At 45.5% G+C, this 21,836-nt stretch overlaps 1 protein-coding gene across 1 annotated transcript in view; it reads right to left on the reverse strand.

Annotated features, from left to right (window-relative positions):
* The window catches only part of LOC136619492 (uncharacterized protein DDB_G0283357-like), a 78,464-nt gene that overhangs the window by 31,423 nt on the left and 25,205 nt on the right, over positions 1 to 21,836 (reverse strand). The window contains exon 14 of the mRNA XM_066594414.1: positions 17,836 to 18,017. Coding sequence (XP_066450511.1) covers positions 17,836 to 18,017 — 182 coding nt within the window. The remainder of the gene's footprint in view (positions 1 to 17,835; positions 18,018 to 21,836) is intronic.

The raw sequence follows: 21,836 nt of genomic DNA on the forward strand, positions 1-21,836 counted from the left end.
ACACGTGTCCACAGCCCTTAGGACGGACAGAGGCAGGACAAATAGATTTCGTTTCCCTTTTTTTACACCAAAAGGACCCACTGCGTATATTCAATGAATAACACGGTTAAATATGGCCCTAGAAAGGACCGTTGAGGTTCTTGAAGGCTACACTCACTCCTAACACTCTCCCTGCCTATCCAACACTTCTGTCCCTAATGCCGGGTGCAACGCTCTGGAGAGGCGATTTTGAGAAAGAAAAAAAAAGGCACTGCTAACAGCAGCCAACACACAGGTATTACTGGCCCTAATAAGGACCTTTGGGGTTCTTGAAGCCTACACTAACTGCTATTTCTCTCCCTACAGCAGCTCCGGTACAAACAGCACTGTCCCTCATCTAACTCACAAGGCATCTGAGGCGAGCCGCGGGAGGGGCCGACTTTTATATTCGGGTGACATCTGATCTTCCCAGCCACTCACAGCAGGGGGGTGGTATAGGGCTTGAACGTCACAGGGGGAAGTTGTAATGCCTTCCCTGTCTTTCAATTGGCCAGAAAAGCGCGCTAACGTCTCAGGGAAGGAAGTGAAAGTAACCGGAACACCGCATGGTGTTCGTTACGAATAACGAACATCCCGAACACCCTAATATTCGCACGAATATCAAGCTCGGACGAATACGTTCGCTCATCTCTAATATCTACCATATTATACAGATCAACCCAGTCGGTTATTCTGTCATAGAAGAAAATTAGATTAGTCTGGCATGACTTGTTTGTTACAAACCCATGCTGGCTCTGTTTAATTACTCCATTTTCATCCAAGTACTTGCATACATGCTGTTTAATAATTTGTTCAAAGATCATTCTTAGTATAGAAGTCAGGCTCACAGGTCTGTAGTTTCCTGGATCCACCTTCTTCTCTTTTTTGAAGAGAGGGACAACATTTGCCATTTTCCAATCTTCTGGGACTTCTCCTGTTCTCTAGGAACTTTCAAAGATTACGGAGAATGGTTTAGCAATTACCTCCGCTGCTTCCTTTAGTATCCTAGGATGTAATCCATCTGGACCTTGAGACTTGAATTCATTTAAGTTAGCTATGTGTTCCCTCAACATCTCTCTGCTTACAGATAGCCTGCATTCTTGTATTCCTCCAATAGCGCAGGGAAGAAAACAGATGCAAAGTAGGAATTTAAAAGCTCGGCCTTCTCAACATCATTTTTAACCAATTGACCATTTTAATCCTGTAAACATCTTATAGTATCTTTGAATGTTCTTTTGCTTTTGACATACCCCCAAAATCCTTTATTGCTTTTGACCTCTATTGCAAGCCTCAATTCATTATTAGTTTTAGCTTTTCTGACACTTGCCCTACAGTTTCTGCAGACTTCTTTAGATATGTCCCCCCCCCCCCTTTCCCTTTGACACACACGTTAAAAAGAAAAAAAATATATGTTTTAAGTTTTTTGTGTTCATCCATCCTGGTCTCTTTAAATGCTTCCCATTCTTCCTTCTTTTAGGTATTGTTAACGATTTGTGCTTTAAGAATCTCATTTGGTATGTGAGGAGAGGGCTATCTGGATGTCGAAAAATAGAATTTAACAGTGAACAGCGTGGCTGGTTACATGATAATGGTTATACTAAAATAATGCAAATAAGGGAGATGGAATAAATCCTCCACAGTGCCACCTACTGAAAGGCAGCATTCCTTCGAGTCAAAGTGGGACTTTTTATACAAGTCTTGCTACAATGACTGGGAATCAAAAGCAAAGCCAGACCCCATGTACATACAGCTGTTTCCGGGTTATTGCCCATCATCAGTGTACAGTGGGAGTCTGGCTTTTGCTAGTGAGAGGCCAGGGACAGGGGTCAGAAACGCTCTTTTCTCCTTAGGGAGAGCAACTATATACTATAAATAAGTGAGGAGACTCAAATGGCCACGCACGCTCCTCTGGGTAATATGCAAATAAGGGAGATGGAATAAATCCTCCACAGTGCCACCTACTGAAAGGCAGCATTCCTTCGAGTCAAAGTGGGACTTTTTATACAAGTCTTGCTACAATGACTGGGAATCAAAAGCAAAGCCAGACCCCATGTACATACAGCTGTTTCCGGGTTATTGCCCATCATCAGTGTACAGTGATGGGCAATAACCCGGAAACAGCTGTATGTACATGGGGTCTGGCTTTGCTTTTGATTCCCAGTCATTGTAGCAAGACTTGTATAAAAAGTCCCACTTTGACTCTAAGGAATGCTGCCTTTCAGTAGGTGGCACTGTGGAGGATTTATTCCATCTCCCTTATTTGCATATTACCCAGAGGAGCGTGCGTGGCCATTTGAGTCTCCTCACTTATTTATAGTATATAGTTGCTCTCCCTAAGGAGAAAAGAGCGTTTCTGACCAATGGTTATACTGATATGGGCCAAAAGATGAGAAAAGTGTCTGAGGAAGTGACCAGGAGGGGATACAAGGAGTATGAACTAAATGGATGTTTTATGTATGAATGCTTCAAGGACCACAGACTTAGTGACACAAATGGGCGAGACATCCGCCTGACTTATGACCGAGATCACCAAATAAAAGCTCCCAAGAGTAAAGAAGGTAGTGTTCCACCCATTCGCCGGCATGGACATGTGGCAGATGTGATGAACAGAATGCTTGGTGGCAAAAGATCTCTGTGGATTGTGGTGGAACTTACTTCATCGTAGAAGCTGATCAGATTGGTCTGACATGATCAACCCCCCATGAACCCATGCTTATGAGGAGTTAAACCGTTGTTTTCCTTGAGGTATTCTAGGATGGTGTCTCTCAGAAACCCCTCAAATATGTTTCCAACTGAAGTGAGACTTACCGGCCTGTAGTTACCAGGCTCTCTTCTTGACCCCTTTTTGTATATTGGAACCACATTGGCAATACGCCAATCCAGTGGTACAACCCCGGTCTTAATAGTGTCCCTAAACATAAAAAATAGTGGTCTGTCTATCACTTAGTTCCCTTAGGACCCTCTGGTGTATTCTAGCGATTTCTCGATTTTATTCTTTTTTTACCGACTCTGTACTTCCTCCTGAGTTAGGCAGGTGATATTTAGCGGGGGGTCGTTGTATCCCTTGGCATCTTGTGACATTTTTTTTTCCTTTGTGAACAAGATTGAGAAAAAAACTATTTAATAGATTTGTCTTTCCCCCATCATCTTCTATGATTTCTCCTGCATTACGTGATAGAGGGCCAGTGCTTTCAGTAAAAATCATTTTACCATTTATATAATTGAAGAATAGTTTAGGTTTATTTTTGCTCTTTTTGGTAATCACTCTCTCTGCCTCCTCCTTGGCAGTTTAGATCTTTTCCTTCCATAACTTGTTTTTTCCCTTTATGTTTTTAGCGCTTCTTCACTGCCTTCCTCTTTTAATAATTTAAACGCTTTCTTTTTTTTGCTTATTGCCCCTCTTACAGTCTTGTTGACTCACACTGGTTTCCTTCTTTTTGTAGTTCTTTTACTTTTAAAGGGTATGATCTGCTCACATGAGCTAATTAGGATGTTTTAAGCTTCTCCCCTTTGTCACCTATACAGTGATTTTTACGTAAATTGTCCCAATTAATGTTGCTCATAGTACTTCTAAGCTGATCAAGTTTTGCTTTACTAAAGTTTAGTTTTTTTGTCGCTCCCTGATAAGGCTTCCTATTGAAAGACAACTGGAAATAAATTATATTGTGATCACTATTTCCCAAGTGTTTCTCAACCTGCACCCCCGTGATTCCGGTGGGTTAATTAATAAGTCTAGGATGGCCCTCCCTCTAGTTGGCTCCTGTAGACTAACAGTCAGCACTGAGAATCCAATAAAGGTTCCTGTTACTTGTCAAAATGTGTCCTTCATCTCAAAAGTGTAAGCAGGTCAGCGCCTGGATATATAATATGCAGACTTTTGTGTAAGAGCAGGAAAGAGACTTACCTGGTGCGTAGTGGGGTTCCTATTGTAGGGCGCCACCCACTAGCACCCTGAAGTCCTAGTTCGCGTTGATAATTATTATCCGGTTTCGCATACAACACCTTAAATCACATGATATTTCCATCCCAGTGATGAATAAATGCACCAGATTTAAAAGAGAATGGTCTGACACTTTATTGGGAGGAGTGGGCACCGGTATGGGTGAATTACATTTCATTGACAGTAATGAAGAACAAGGTAGCTCATGCAGGTGAGGACTTGTCACAATTAATTCATCTACAGGCACAATGGATGCCATCCCTGTTTTTGCCCCGACACCTGATGTTGGGATATGATAAAGATATAATTACAACATGATATATTTTGAAATGTTAATGAATTTATTCAATGTACTCAATGTAGTTTAAAATATCTATATATGCTTCATGAAAGGGATAAAATGCATTGAGGTCTGATGAAAAATAATGAGCGATTACGGAGAAACATTTTTCGGAACATAATACCTGCTGACGTCTGGATAGCCAGAGGGTTCCATGTCAAGAAACATTCTGCACCGGACTATTCAGCTTCTTTACCGTGAAGGTTTTTGATCTTACGTGTCAGTTTGTGGTACTGCCTGTCATTTTCGGCCCACCTTTATATCACTATCAATATTGCTTGCCAAGTTTGAGGGTACACTGATAGATAGCGATAACCACACTCACAATGATGTAAATTGTGGAAGGACTTTGGCTGGTTTGGTGCGTGGGGGGAGTACAGCAATGTACGTACCTTGCCTATTACAACACTCGGTAAACATGTGTGACTGGACGGTATCGCCACCTACTTCTGTTATGTTTACAGAGATCGGTCCACAGTACATCTGTATGGTAACTTACCAAGAAAGAACCGCACAAATGTATAATTTAACCCTTCCATGTTGAGGCTGCCTCTGGAATGTATCCTTAATGCATTGGTTTATCCCCCTTGTTCCACCTCCTGCCTCTGTACCTTCTGTATCACCCCCAACCCCTTTGTTTCCAAATAGTTGAATACCACATGTAACGTTTGTAATTTCTGTAATGTTCGTATTGCGTGTCTTCCTCATGTGCCACAAAAGCGCTGCGGAATAAATTAGCACTATACAAATAATTATACCGATTATTATATAACTTTTTGCCAGATGGTGAACAATCCACAACACTATATTGGCACCCAATATACTAACAATATCCTCTAGCACGTGTTGTCCGTTTAATAAAGGACACTGAGCACCTGAAGAGGCATCTGGGAGTCATAAACAGTTCTATGATTGACGTGGAAAAACAAACTATAACATCAAATGTCTTATTAACAATAGCCACTAAGATACAAGAGGATCAGGTCCCCGCTGGTATGACATATTCACTGGTTGGTCGACTACAGCTACATGCGCTTTAAATTGGTTTTTGCATCCCATGTTGGTTGTACTTATACTTTGTATTGCCATGTTTCCCTAAAAATAAGACATAGCATGATTTTCCAGAATGTTTGTGGATGCAAAATGATTTTTCAGGCTTTTTGAGGATGCTTGAAACATAAGCCCTACTCCAAAATTAAGCCCTGCTAACAGTTAATTATAAAAGTCTATTTAAATAGTGTTCAGGCAGCTATACATATAAAAAAGTTAAACCTTTTTGAACAAAAATTAATATCAGACACTGTCTTATTTTCGGGGAAACACGGTAGTGATCTCCAACTGGAGTCCCTTCAGCTATTCTCTAACTACATCTCCCAGCATGCTCTGTTTGAGAAGCTATCCCTCCCTTTTCAGGAAAGTGGCATATAACAGTGTACATATGGTAACAATAAAGTGTGGCGCTTCCATCAAATTTTGCAACTTTTTATTTTTACAACAAAGAAGTACGATTAATCTCCCTGCAGATCCATCCTGGTTTCCGTCTCAGCGCGTTTCTGCATAAAAGATGCAAACCTGAGACAGAGCCACCGCTGAAGTGAAAATCAGGTTGAGAAAGTAGCCATGGGGACATATATCATGTATCCCCACCACTGGGTGGTAACAATTATCATGTGTATACACAGAGGGCTGGGGATATACAGTATAATGTGTGCATACACACAGCGATGGGGATATACAGTATAATATGTGTATACAGAGCAATGGGGATATACGGTATAATATGCGCATACACAGCAATGGGGATATACGGTATTATATGTGTATACACCCAGCAGTGGGGATATACAGTATAATATGTGCATACACCCAGCGGTGGGGATATACAGTATACTATGTGCATACACAGCAGTGGGGATATACAGTATAATATGTGTATACACCAAGCGGTGGGATATATAGTATACTGTGTGTATACACAGCAGTGGGGATATACAGTATAATATGTGTATACACAGCAATGGGTATATGCGGTATAATATGCGCATACACCCAACGGTGGGGATATACAGTATACTATGTGCATATACCCAGCGGTGGGGATATACGGTATAAAATGTGCATACACACGGAGTTGGGGATATACGGTATTATATGTGTATACACACAGTGGTGGGGGTATACGCTAAAATATGTGTATACATCCAGCATTGCTGATATATGGTATATGTGTATACACACAGGGCAAGGGACAAGATAGACAGACTGATAAATTACATGCCGCTTCTCTCTGTCTACTTGTCTATCTATGGCTCTGCAATACGCAGACGAATCAGACAATCAGAGGGAAGAGCCACTTAAGACGTTTATGCTCAGCTCTCTCTATGAAAAACAGCACTTGCGCCTCATTTATCAAAACCGTGTCTAACAGTAAACCTCTCTCCGTTGCCCGTAGCAACCAATCACTGCGCAGCTTTCATTTCTTATACTGCTGAGGTAAAATAGAGCTGCGCTGTGATTGGTTGCTATGGGCAACGGAGACGATTTTACTGTTAGACAGTGATGATTAATCTGTCCCCCTGTTATCTGTGGTAATGAGTCTCAGTACGGCTGGCAGTTTAACCCCTTCAGGACCGCCGGACAACTATAAACATCCTGTAGTCTTGAAGTGTGTATGGAGACGGTTTGGAAGCTGCATCCGCTCTATACTCCGCAGACACAACCGCTTGTAACGGCCGCGATTACAGTTAGCTCTGATGGCGGCAGATAAATGTTTAGATGCCACCGTCATAATTGAAAATGTACGACTCCTGGAAGATGGGGACGAAAAAACTAAAATATGAAAGTGATAATTCCCCGGCCCCGAGGGTCATTCACACGGGCGTATGCGTAAAACACTGTATAAACATCGCAGCGTTTGAATTGCGTATTGTTCAACTATCCCTGCGTATGATCGCGGATACGGTTTATTTGCATGCCTATACCTGCATATGTACTTGTATGTGACACGCGCAAAAAAAAAGATGCAAGCAGGGAAGACGGCCTGGAGTGATATTCTTTCTGTATGTTTAAATTCATTCAAGCAAAATGCGTAATACACGACAAAATAGAGCATGCTGCGATTTTCCTTACGCACGTAACATACGCAATGACCATATGCAAGTCATACTTTCATTGAGCCTATAACCGCGCATTACGCACGCAATATAAGCTGTATTTTGCTCTGCCTTGTGGTATGTGATACAACCAGGGTCCAGCAGTATGTGCGCTGCATGGTGACATTTGTTTGGCTCTGCTGGGGGTAATATGGCTGCTACATGGTGATATTTGGCGCTGTGTTGCAGTACTTGCTCCCCGGTGAGGTCCTGTGTCACCAAGGATTGGCTGCTGAGACCTGCATGGACAATATTCTGCAGTATGGAGGGGATAATATTGTATGTGGGCTGCTGGGGCCGGTGGGCTGCTGTATAACCCCGGCCCTGATCCTCCATCTTCTTCCCTCACGCTGGGACTGCGGCCCCTCAGTGTGTATACTCTGTGTATACGTTCTCACAGCGAGAGGGGGGAGGAGTCTATATACGCAGCGGGGCTGAGGGGCGCAGTGTGAGGGAAGAAGTCAGTCAGACGGAGGATGGCGTTCTACTGTATGGCTGAGAAGGTGGGGGAGCAGGCAATGGTGTATTATAATAGGGGTGACGGCCCCCGGCTCCAGCCCACGGCCACCAATACTGGCCCTATTATAACCCACTCTTCCCTCCCACAGACAGCTGAGCCCCCGCCGCCCCTGAAGCTTCAGTTCTATCTAGAATGGAGTTTCTTCACTCTAGACAGGTCACTAGTAAGCTGACTAGAATGGAGCTGCTGGAGGTTGTGAAGCCCCGCCCATCTTGTGATGTCACACCTGCCAGGAGCAACTACACTCTAGCCTCCTCCCTGGAGGCGGAGTCCTTCTTCTCACCCCACAGGCCCCAGCTGAGGCGGCAGCACTTGAAGGGCCCCTCTTCCACCTCCCCGTTAGTTGTCCGCCATCAGCTGGGAGAAGCCCTATCAGATCAGGTCATAGTAAAGGCGGCCATAAGTAACTGCAGGAGAGGATCCTGGACTCGTCACTCGAAGAGATAGCTGATTCCTCGCCCTCATCACTAGCGCACATTCACACCACCGTATTTACCCCGCGTGTTACACAGTGAATAGAGCCCATTGATGTCAACAGGTTCTTTCACATATGTGTATTTCTCACGTGACTTTCTGTTGAGTGAAAACATACGCGGCACGTTCTATTTTTGTGCGAATTACACACCGAAATAGGCCATAGAAGTGAATGGGCCAGCGCAAAAATGCAGCGGTGTATTTGCGCATTTAGGCCCCTCTGCGTGCCTAAATACTCTGCGTAATTACACGCACTAAGGGCTCCTCAAGACGAGTGTTTTTGCGCACGGTTTTGCATGCGCAAAGTGGCCGACACAAACCGCAGACAACAGAAGCCATTGTTTTTAATGGCCTGCCTCCCATTCTGCCTTTTTGCACTCAATTTTCGCATGTGTAAACATACCTGCATGCTCTATATTTGCGCACCCAAGGTACCATAGGAGTCTAAGGGGGTGTGCAGATGCGCCCCCTGTCCGCACAAAATAGCCCACTGAATTGCGCAATTTCAAATCACAGCGTAAAATAGTACAGTAAACAGTGCTGCTAGTGATAGCGCTCCCTTCACAGCGCAATCACGTCGCACTCACAAGCGTATATACGCCTACACTCATCACTGTTTTCTGCCCAGATAATACGCTGAGTATTACACAATGGAAAAACGTATACGGCCGTGTGAGCGAGCCCTTAGTCAAAGTCCCCTATATCCTTCCGTAAACGCACGTTACTCCGTCCTTCCGTGTAAACAACACGCCATAATTCCTTCATCGTTCCGTTTCTGCAGGCTTAACAATCCAGTGATGATCGGCCGGTGTAAACAGGGTCACGAATGAACGACGACCTGCTTACTGTGAATGGAGGCGGACGGCCGGAGCGATCTCCTGCGCACTTTACCTCCATTCGCTGAGTGACCATCGTCCGTTTGGGAAATTTAAATCCTGATTGGAGCATTCAAATGCCGCTGTCAGAATTGACAGCGGCAATTGAAGGGTTAACAGCCACAATTGGCATGAATGTTGATCATTGCTGTTGCCAGCGGAGGACAGCTAACAAATATGGCTGAGACCCACTCGGCTTCTGAGCCCACTGCGTACAGACACCTGATATGTGCCACGTCAGGAAAGAGTTAATATAGCTTTATACTAAGAGGGACCCAGCTGTATATCATCTGTAGGCGGTATTTGATGGCTGATTTTCACTGGTAGCAGAGATATTGAGCTAAAGCTACATGGCGGCTCTTGGCCACAACCGCGGTCACATGACCAAAAAAAAAAATTTGTAGCCGCACGTCCTCACACGGTCACTGAAATAGATGCTTCACGGTGCAACTCACAAGTTGTCGCAACCCACAGGTCATAAAAAATCCGCCAAGGTTGAAGGTAACTGGTGAGTTGCACCGTGACCCCATTGATCAGCGTGAGGGCGAGACCGCAGTGCAGCACCGCAATCTATAGCCGAAACCGAACGGATCCCATTATAATCAATGGAGTCCAACCGGCACTGTTCGGTTCAGTCATAAGATGGATCCGATCCGCCAGGGGATTCCCCTTTACTGCTCCACGAACAAAACCCCCACCGCTGGTGTGAAACCCCCCAATACTATCTGCACTAACCCAGATTTATGAATATTACCCACTGCTAGCGATAATATAACAGCCATATACAGGTCACATGGTACAATACGGTATATATTCTTTCTGAAAGTGGTTGTCACATCTCTGCTAAGGATTCCGTTAGGCTGGGTTCTCACATGCCGGATTCCTGGCGGAAATCTCGCGGTTTGGCCGCAGCGAAAAACCGCAACATTTCTGCTGGGAAAAGCGCTGCTTCAAAACCCGCGGCACTTAGCTGTAGGTTTTGAAGCGGCCTGGCCGCTCGCTATTCCATTGCGGCCGGCGTTCCCATAGAGGAGAGCGCGGCCGCAGCGGAAGAAGTAAAGAAATTTACATGCTGCAGCCGGGGAATCCGCGCTGCAGCGCCGACTTCTGAGAAATCTCGTCCACATGGCTGGCTAACCCCGGGATTAGCGGCCGCAGGCAGATCTGCCGTCGAGAAATTCCAGACGGAATTTTCGCGGCAAAGCCGCCCAGTGTGAACCCAGCCTTATAGGAGCAGGAAAACGAGATCCCCAGGATGAATAGATCCGTCTCATAATGGAACCAAATGCTGAATGGATCCCATTGACTATAATGGGTCCGTTCGGTTCCTGCACTTGTCCAGCCTCCTGCATACACTACTTTTTCATCCAGCATCTCATGTTGTATCTGTACTGGAGGAGACACTGATGCAGATGTGAATACGGCCTTAGTTTACTTTTTAGCCATAAATATGAAATGCAACGTTTTTTACAAAGCCACCTCACTCTTTATTTTGGATGAATTAGAACAATATAAGAACGGTTACACAGGGGGCATAGAGGCACTTTTATTAAAAGCATCATTTCATATGCAGCCTTAGTAATGTGCCTGCTGGAGTAAGAGGTTAGAAATTTATCAAGAGGGACATCTTATGATAAATCTACGCAAGCAATGAGCTCAACTGTCCGTGACAAGCGACTCAAGCACTGAAACCTTGGCATTAGTTCAATGTCCTCACTACAGGCTATTTCTCCTGCAGCAGGCCTGCTGACTCCTCCTGGTCCCGATGATGTGCACACCTAAACTCTTGGATGAGGCTAGCCTCACTTATGGTTCGTTGTGCCAGCGTTGTCACTTTAACCGACTCTAAACAATATGTCTGCATGCTACAGGTTAGGGAAGCTGCTCTCCACTCCTTTCTCAGGCTTCTTGTCGGGTCCTCCGTTTGTCCTGGATAATTAGGACCCCTCTTTCTCTCTCCTCCAGCAGCGCTGGTGACTGTTCTCCAGCCCTTTTCTAGCAGCAGTTGCCACTTCTGCAGCTCACTACACAGAAGTAATTGTCTTTTTTATGTGAAGGTATCGACTAATCACAGCCATTACAATGAGCATGCTCAGTTCCATTGTGCAAAATTTTGTACAAATTTTGTTACATGGCGCTTTTGGTGCAATACTTAGTGTATTCTTCCATTTGATCTCCATGACAACCTTAACTGCTTCGGGTGAATCCTTTATGATTCCACCCCTTCAACTTGTGCAAAAAGTTGCAACTTTTTTAGGCTAGAAATCTGGCACAAGTGTCTTTGTTCATATGTGTACCATCAGGGGTCACAACTGCAACCCGGGCCCCTGCTCTGAGAGGGCTGCAGTGGCCCCCCGCTATATATAGACTGCACATTGGGTGTTTTACCAGCCAGTCACACTGCTGGTCGCTTGTTGTGGAAAGAAGAAAGTGGAGGAGAAGGGATCAGAGGGAGGCAGGCATTGTGTACAGAGCGAAGCCAGATAATGACATCATCATCCTGCTCCAGAGTTTGTGCTGCCTGCTCTCCTCAAACCAGGGCTGTCTGCTGGTCCGTTTCCGTAGCTTGGATACAAGATATTATTTGGGCAGGCATATAGGCTCTAGTACCCTGTTGTCCCACCTTTAGCTTGCAGCCAAGATGTGATAAAGTTAGGCATAGAGGCTCTAGTTCCCTGTTGTAACACTTCCAGCTTGGATAGAAGAAATGATGTGTGGATATGGAGGCTCTAGTAGCCAGTGGTACCGCCTCTAGCTCTGATACAAGATGTGATTCGGGTGGGCATGGAGGCTCTAGTACTCTGTTGTACCGCCTCTAACTTGGATACAATATGCTATGCACATGGGCATGGAGGCTCCAGTACCCTGTTGTATCGCATCTAGCTTGGAAACAAGATGAGAAGCATGGAGGCTGTAGTATCCTGCTGTAACGTCTCTAGCTTGGATACAAGATATGATACGTGTGGGCATGGAGGCTCTAGTACCCTGCTGTACCGCCTCTAGCTTTGATAGAAGAAATCATACAGAAGGGCATGGAGGCTTAAGTACTTTGTTATATTGCATCTAGATTGGATAGAAGATGTGATACGTGTGGACATGGATACTCTTGTAGCCAATTGTATGGCCTCTAGATTGGATATAATATACGATACGTGTGGGCATTGAGGCTCTAATACCCTGTTGTACCTCCTGTAGGTTGGATACAAGATGTGATACATGTGGACATGGAGGCTCTCGTAGTCAATTGTCCCGCCTCTCGCTTGGATACAAGATATGATATGTGCTGGTGTGAGGGTATATGTATATATTGCCATATGTTTTTTATGCTTTATACCTATATGCAAGTTCTATTCAATTCCAAATAAGAAAAAACTTAATCTGTCGCCTTAACATCAGATATTCCAAGGCTTTGCAAGGCTGAGAGAGACGTTTCTAGAAATTCAGAGATGATACCGAACCAGACACGAAGGCCGCGTGTACTTGGCTGTTTTCCCAGAGGAGCCAGTATCAAGATAATGACTGTTATATGATTTTCATTGTCTCAGGCTGGAAATCCGGACTTCCCATATATGGAGAATGCATGCTTGGCCGTTTTCTTAGAATTGAGTGGGTGATTCTTTGCACTGGAGTTAATTGAATACGTGATTTTCTGTACATAAGCCAGAGGCGCCGTAGCAAGATAACGACTGTTTTCACTGTCTCAGGCCGCAAATCCGGACTTCCCATATATGGTTATGAGCCCATCACCCCTTGCTGGTGATGAGACAAAGGGTATAAGATCTCATGTAATCTGTAATAAAGGAGAGCCATGTCCCGTGTGAGAAACTATACCAGACCTCCGTGTGGTGTTTTCTTCTCTCCGCCGGCAGCGGGGCAAGTGGGGTGGGCCTGATTGGTGCTGTACTTAGAATTTTACCCTGACACTGGCATGGAGGCTCTAGTAGCCTGTTATACCATCTCTAGCTTAGATACAAGATGTGATACATGTAGATATGTAGGCTCTAGAGCCAGTTGTACTGCCTCTAGCTTGAATACAAGATGTGATACGTGTCGACATTGAGGCTGCAGTACCCTGTTACACCGACTTTAGCTTGGATACAAGATTTGATACGGGCAGCATGAAGGCTTTAGTACCCTGTTGTACCGCCTCTAGCTTGGATACAAGATGTAATATGCGCAGCATTGAGGCTCTAGTTCCCTGTTATACCACCTCTGGCCTGGATGCAAGAGGTGTTACAGGTCGGCATGAAAGCTCTAGTTCCCTGTTTTATTATCTGTGGACATGGAGGCTTTAGTAATGTGCGGTACCACTTCTAACATGGATACAAGATGTGATATGGGCAGGCATGGAGGCTGTTGTACCCTGTTGTACTGCCTCTAGCTTGGATACAAGATGTGATATGGGTGGGCATTGAGGCTCTAGTTCCCTGTTGTACCGCCTCTATCTTGGATATAAAATGTGATACAGGCTGGCATGGAGTTATGCAGGCTCCGTCTGGTATCTTGCGGCATATCATGCCACATTTTTTTAACTGAGCCTCTAGATCGTCCAAACTCATTGGTAATGTAATGGCGGCTTCCTGTGACCCCCCTGTTGTGTAAGGCTGAGCTGTATCCTGCTTGAAAATGTACAGGAGATGTATAATTTATACCAGCTATATATATATTCTCTATATATTTGTCAATGTTTGTCTGTTGGCTCATCACGCACAAACTGTATGACCGATTGACATCCCATTTTGCACATAGTAAAATCTCAACCTGGAGAAGGTTATAGGCTAAAAAAATTGAAATGTTGTTGTCTTGGCAGCCTTATTTGTCTTATTTGTCTTTGCGTGAAATTTAATACACCACCCCCAAATTTACTCTCACCCATGGATTCTTCTGACTCGATTTAGTATCCTAGTTATTTCCAACAAACGACAGCGGATTTTGGTCGACTTTTAAAGTCCAAGGGCAAATTTATCATTGTGTTGGTTCACTACTACCTGAATCATATGAGGAACACAAGTCCCTGCAGATCTACTTTATGGGGGGCGGCAGCGAGCCGACCGACGCTGCAAGAATGTCCCAGCCATTAGGGAAGATATTGTCTTATCGCTGCACCTGAATTACAGCTATGTTCGTAGTTTTAAATCAGCGGTACAGCGAATGCCCCGTGATGCATTCCAAGTAGTTATTCAGGCGGACAAAACATTAACAAAGCATTAATCAGCATCAGTGTCCTTCCATGTGTTCGGATACGTATACATATCCATGTCTACGTTCGGATATCTTTTCTTACTTAGAATGTCACATTTTGTATTGTCCATGTTCTGTATCGGGTACCCGGGCTACTACCCTGTTTCCCTGAAAATAAGACTTACCCTGAAAATAAGACATAGCATGGTTTTCTAGAATTTTTGAGGATGCAATATGATTTTTCAGGCTTTTTGAGGATGCTTGAAATATAAGCCCTACTCCAAAATTAGGCCCTGCTAACAGTTAATTTAAAAAGTCAATTTAAATAGTGTCCAGGCAGCTATACATGTAAAAAAGTTAAACCTTTTTGAACAAAAATTAATATAAGACACTGTCTTATTTTTGGGGAAACACGCTATCAGTATAATGTAGCTGACAAATGTGTTTTTAGTCCCACTAACAACAGTTATATTTGACTTTATTATTCTTTACTGCCCCGTGCATGTATGTATTTGGAATCTTATGCTTTATTAAAACCTTACCAAACTCTTATAAATAACAGACACCAATATTGGATAAAAAGGCCGCAGTGTTTATTTAAAGAAGTTACCAATAATAACCAATAATAACCATAACACTTTCTGTAAACTTGTGTCTCTTAGGGCTCTGACCCATTTGCGTTTTTTTATGCTGCGATATCGCTGCATTTTTTAACATGATTGTCAATGGGTCTTTCTTATGGTAAAAACTATAGATGAGCGAGCATTGCCTTTAGCGAGTATCTCCCCACTCGAGACTGAAGGTTCGGGTGCCGGCAGCGGGCAGGGAGCTGCGGGGGAGAGTGGGGCGGAACGGAGGGGAGGGAGATATCTCTCTCCCTCTCTCCCCCCCCCCCCCCCGCTCCCTCCTGCTGGAGAGAGATCTCCCCTCCGTTCCTCCCTGCTCTCCCCCGCCGATCCCCGCCCCCTGCCGGCCCCCGAATCTTTAGAGGCTCGCTCGAGTAATGTACCTTAGCGAGTATGCTCGCTCATCTGTAATTCCAATCATTAATGAGGTGATAGATGCCTGCAGAATGGATCTGAAGCTATAACATCACACTGGAGCTCCAACATGTCATATCTGCACTAGTCACTGACTGGTATCAGTGGTACTGATATACTGAAAGCACCCCAATCATTAGTGATGAGATAGATGCCTGCAGCATGGATCTGAACCTAAAACATTACACTACAGCTCCCCGACATGTTATACACTCAATTTACACTAGAGCCCCCCAGCATTGAACCCTCTGTGGTGACATGTCTGCACATCAGCAGGGGGGGCCCCGTCAGTTCTCTGCGGTGAGCCTATCTGGCATGCCACGATTTAGATCCTGCGAGTGGAGAAATGCTATGATTCTCCGCTCGTGGACGCCACGGCTGCGCTTTCCATAGCAACGTTATGGAAAGCGTTCATTGCGTTACCCGCGGCCGGTTATTGCAATGAACAATCACCCGTGGACAAGCAGCGTTAGGCCAAATGCACATGGGCGGAAGTTCCGTAGCAGGATTTTGCGCAGAATTTCCGCCTGTGCACGCTGCCATAGGATGGCATTAGATAAAGCAATCCTATGCAGACGGCCGCGAGTTGTCCGCGTGAAAAGGCAGGGGCCCCCACAGAAACGGCGCAGCTGACGCCCCGGCTTCACTCCGTGCATGCACCGACAGCCGGCACATAGCAGAGCGGGGAGCAGCGGGATCCAACCCGGCCGTCTGCAGGAGGCCTTAATTTGGGAACAAAGGAATATATTTGGAGCGCTCATTTGCGCTAACACCGGCATTGCAGTGAGCCTCCATCTGTAAGTCACAGCCGACCACTGCTGCGTGTGATGTGGGCTCAGCTCATGGCGTACATTTTTGGTATAATTAATGACATTTTATGTAAAACTCAAAATTTGTTTGTTTGCGTCGTTTACAAATCCAGAGTTCTGATCCGATTTGAGTAAAGCTTTGCATGAGCGTTCTTCAGCCCCAGGCGACAAATACTGGCGTAGCTAAAAATGAAAAACCGACAGACTTTCCCTGTAATTTTTGTTTCCAACAGAAACCAATCACAGCTCACCTTTCATTTCTAATACTGCTGAGGTAATATGAAAGCTGCGCTGTGATTGGTTGCTATGAGCAACACAAACTTTCTTTTGGACAGCTTCCATAACAGTGCGGTGCTGGGCTCATTTTTGTGGCTTAAGTTGTATATTCCAGGACTGCTAGTCATAAAATTGCTCTGCAGCATGCGGGTTAATCTCCTAGTTATAGACAAATGGGTTGGGCCGGGGCCGCCACACCCCGTAAGAGAAGCTATCCCTCCCATTTCAGGAAAGTGGCATATAACAATGTAGATAACAAAAAAATAGAATAAAAAAATAAAATGCCAAATTTTTGCGCAAGCATCACATTTTCAATTTTTTTTTTACACAAAGAGGTACGATGAATCCCCCTGCAGTTCTATCCTGGTTTCCATCTCTGCGCGTTTCTGCATAAAAGATGGAAACCTGAGACAGAGCCACCGCTGAAGAGAAAATCATGTTGAGAAAGTAGCCATGGGGACATATATCATGTATATCCCCGCCACTGGGTGGTAACAATTATCATGTGCATACCCACAGGGCTGCGGATATACAGTATAATATGTGCATACACCCAGCGGTGAGGATATATAGTATGTGTATACACAGCGTTGGGGATATACAGTATACTATGTGCATACACCAAGCGGTGGGGATATATAGTATACTATGTGTATACACAGCAGTGGGGATATACAGTATAATATGTGTATACACAGCAATGGGGATATACGGTATAATATGTGCATACACCCAGCGGTGGAGATATACAGTATACTATGTGTATACACAGCGGAGGTGGGGATATCCGGTATTATATGTGTATACACAGCGGAGGTGGGGATATCCGGTATTATATGTGTATACACAGCGGAGGTGGGGATATCCGGTATTATATGTGTATACACACAGCGGTGGGGGTATACGCTAAAATGTGTGTATACATCCAGCATAGGGGATGTATACACCATTTCTTGGTCTCCAAGAAAAACAGTACTTGCGCCTCATTTATCAAAGCAGTCTCTAACAGTAAACCTCTCCGTTGCCCGTAGCAACCAATCACTGCGCAGCTTTCATTTCTTATACTGCTGAGGTAAAATAAAGCTGCACTGTGATTGGTTGCTATGGGCAACGGAGACGATTTTACTGTTAGACAGTGATGATAAATCTGTCCCCCTGTTATCTGTGGCAATGAGTCTCAGTACGGCTCGCAGTTTAACCCCTTCAGTACATCCGACGACTATAAACATCCTGCAGTCTTGAAGTGTGTATGGAGACGGTTTGGAAGCCGCGTCCGCTGTATACTCGGCAGCTATCAGACACAGCCGCTTGTGACGGCCACGATTACAGTTAGCTCTGATGGCGGCAGATAAATGTTTAGATGCCACCGTCATAATTGAAAATGTACGACTCCTGGAAGATGGGGACGAAAAAGCGAAAATATAAAAGTGATAATTCCCCAGCCCCGAGGGTCATTCACACGGGCGTATGCGTAAAACACTGCGTAAACATCACAGCGTTTGAACTGCGTATTGTTCAACTATCCCTGCGTATGATCGCGGATACGGTTTATTTGCATGCCTATACCAGCATATGTACTGTGTATGTGACACGCGCCAAAAAAAATGCAAGCAGGGAAGACGGCCTGGAGTGATATTCTTCCTGTATGTTTAAATTCATTCCAGCAAAATGCGTAATACACGACAAAATAGAGCATGCTGCGATTTTTCTTAGGCGCGTAACATACACAATGACCGTATGCAAGTGTGAATGGATCAATGAAAATCCATCTACTTTCATTGAGTCTATTATTGCATATTACGCACGCAACATACGCGTATGTAATACGTGGTGAAAATACGCATGTGTGAATGAGGCCTAAGATGGTTAGCCAGTTATTTTGTGCTGCACCGTGGTATTTGATGCTGTTTCGGTTTTATTTGGTGCTGCGCCATCATATTTGCCACTGTCGGGGTGATATTTGGTTCTGCCCCGTGGTATTTGGCGCTGTTGCGGTGTTATCTCGTGTAGCACAGTGGTATGTGGCACTGTTGCACTGTTTTGCGCTGACTTGTGGTATCTGGCGGTTTTATTTTGCGTTGCCTTGTTGTATCTGGCGCTGGTATTTTGCGCTGCCATGTGGTATCTGGCGGTGTTATTTTGCGTTGCTTTGTGGTATCTGGCGTGTTATTTTGCGTTGCCTTGTGGTATCTGGCAGTGTTATTTTGAATTGCTTTGTGGTATCTTGCGTGTTAATTTGCGCTGCCTTGTGGTATCTGGCGGTGTTATTTTGCGCTGACTTGTGGTATCTGGCGGTTTTATTTTGCGTTGCCTTGTCGTATCTGGCCCTGGTATTTTGTGCTGCCTTCTGGCATCTGGAGCTCGTATTTTGCGCTACCTTGTGGTATCTGGCGGTGTTTTTTTGCGCTGCCTCGTAATATTTGTCTCTGGTATTTTGTGCTGCCTTCTAATGTCTGGCGGTGTTATTTTGCGCTGCATTGCGATATCTGCTGCTGGTATTTTGTGCTGCCTTGTGTTATCTGGCAGTATTATTTTGCGCTTCCTTGTGGTACATGGCAGAGTTATTTTGCGCTGACTTTTGGTATCTGCCGGTGTTATTTTGCGCTGCCTTGTGGTACGTGGCAGTTATTCTGCGCTTCATTGTCGTATCTGGTGCTGGTATTTTGCGCTGCCTTCTGGTATGTGTCGCTCATATTTTGCGCTACCTTGTGGCATCTGGCAGTGTTTTTATGTGCTGCCTTGTAATATCTGACTCTGGTATTTTGTGCTGCCTTGTGATATCCGGCAGTGTTCTTTTGCGCTGCCTTGTAATATCTGCCGCTGGTATTTTGTGCTGCCTTTTGGTATCCGGCAGCGTTATTTTGCGCTGCCTTGTGGTATCTGCCGCTGGTGTTTTGCGCTGCCTTTTGGTATCTGGCAGTGTTATTTTTTCGTTGCCTTGTGGTATCTGGCGGTGTTATTTTGCGCTGCCTTGTGGTACGTGGCAGAGTTATTTTGTGCTGACTTTTGGTATCTGGCGGTGTTATTTTATGCTGCCTTGTGGTATCTGGCGGTGATACAGCTAGGGTCCAGCAGTATGTGCGCTGCATGGTGACATTTGTTTGGCTCTGCTGGGGGTAATATGGCTGCTACATGGTGATATTTGGCGCTGTGTGGCAGTACTTGCTCCCCGGTGAGGTCCTGTGTCACCAAGGATTGGCTACTGAGACCCACATGGACAATATTCTTCAGTATGGAGGGGATAATATTGTATGTGGGCTGCTGGGGCCGGTGGGCTGCTGTATAACCCTGATCCTCCATCTTCTTCCCTCACGCTTGGACTGCGGCCCCTCAGTGTGTATACGTTCTCACAGCGAGAGGGGAGGAGTCTATATACACAGCGGGGCTGAGAGGCGCAGCGTGAGGGAAGAAGTCAGTCAGACGGAGGATGGCGTTCTACTGTATGGCCGCCTGCACACGAGCGTTCCGGATTCCGCTAGCGGATTTTCACGCGCGTATGGTACCTAAATGTGCTTGCGGATAGGTGCGGATGCGTGAAAAATCACGTGCGGATATACGCGGATGTGTTGCGGAAAAAAACGCGCAGAAAAATCCGGAAGACACCCTTATTGTAAACCCAACCCCTAGAGAACTGCCCTTTCCCTGGAAAACAGCTTAAAAACCAACACCCAGACTCCGTTTTGTCCCTCTTGCTTGTGCGAGCACCGTTAAATTATTCTGGCAACATGCTTTCACCCGGTGAGCAGATGTCTTTGTGGGCATGGTTGATCCATGTAACTTTTTTCGGACGTACTATAAAAATACTATATAAGTGTGGTAACGTAGTAATCGTACTGACCCATAGAATAAAAATATCAGGTCGTTTTTGTTGCACTTTGCGCGCTGCAGAAACAGGACGCACCGAAAGATGGTGGAAAGTCTTTTTTTTCTCTCCGATTACAATTTTTAAAGGTTTTTCAGTAAATTATATGGTACAATAAATAGTGCCATTGCAAAATACAACTCGTCCCGCAAAAAAATAACAAGCCCTTATACAGTGACGTCGATGGATAAATAAAGGAACTACGATTTTTTAGGGAGTAGGGGGAAAAAAAGGAAAAAAGGAAAAAAGCTCCGTCACTAAGGGGTTAAAAGTGGGGATGGAAAAAAGCACAATAAAAACAAAAGTAAAACTGCTTGGCCAATAAGGGGTTAAAATGAAAAAAAAGTACATTTGACGCAATAGCGAATACTACTCACGCAAGTTCTTCTGTTCTGCTTCTACTGCGTTCGTCCACGCATCCCCATAAACCTGCACGGACAGTAGACGCCAGGATTGTTCCTTTCTGTTCTTGTCGAGGTATTCTGGGGAGTTACTGTCCCATAGGCTGGGGAAGTCCTGCATGATTGCCACAAGTTTCCCCATGTCGATCATTATGGCTTGTGGCAGGCTGGTGTCTGCTGGCTGCTCTCTGGTAGATGAGGGGACTGAAAGGACAGATCTGCAGTTGAAATGTGCCTGTGAAGCTCTGTGCTGTGTGTTGGGACGCCTCCTACCACGCCTACTTCCTGTAGTCATAGCAACCAGTGACTCCATCCGCAGCTGCACTCCGGATGTACTACGTGAAAAAACGCACCCATTGGCCGCCTGCAGACGAGCGGAAATCCCGCCGCGGGATTTCCGCCGCTGAAAGTCTGCATAGGAGTGCATTACAATACGCACTCCTATGCAGACGGCCGCAGTTTGGCCGCGCGAAATCTTGCGCGGCAAACAAACCGCGGCATGTTCTAATTTTCTGCGGGGCACGCACTCACCTGGCCGCCGGCTCCGGTCTGCGCATGCGCCGGCTGCGCGGCAGCCGGCACATCAAAGAGCCGGGGCCGCCAGGCGCGGGTGAGTACGCGCTCGTCCCTGCAGGCTCTGGGGTCGGATCGCGCGGCGAGATTTCTCGCTGCCGGATCCGACCCGCTCGTCTGCAGGCGGCCATTCACTTGTATTGGAGGCTTCACGCGCATGATCCGACCAAAATTAGAACAGGTCGCAGATTTTTTCACGCGCGTGAAAAAACGCGATACACATCCGTCCGTCTGGGGACAACTGCGGATCCTCATAGGAGTATATTGGCTGCGGTCTGGGGCGGATTATGTGCCTAAAATCACGCGCTTGAAATTCTGCTCGTGTGCAGGCACCCTATGGCCGCCTGCAGACGAGCGGAAATCCCGCCGCGGGAT

The sequence above is a fragment of the Eleutherodactylus coqui genome, chromosome 1 (assembly GCF_035609145.1).
Source record: "Eleutherodactylus coqui strain aEleCoq1 chromosome 1, aEleCoq1.hap1, whole genome shotgun sequence".
In the NCBI taxonomy this organism is placed as follows: Eukaryota; Metazoa; Chordata; class Amphibia; order Anura; family Eleutherodactylidae; genus Eleutherodactylus; species Eleutherodactylus coqui.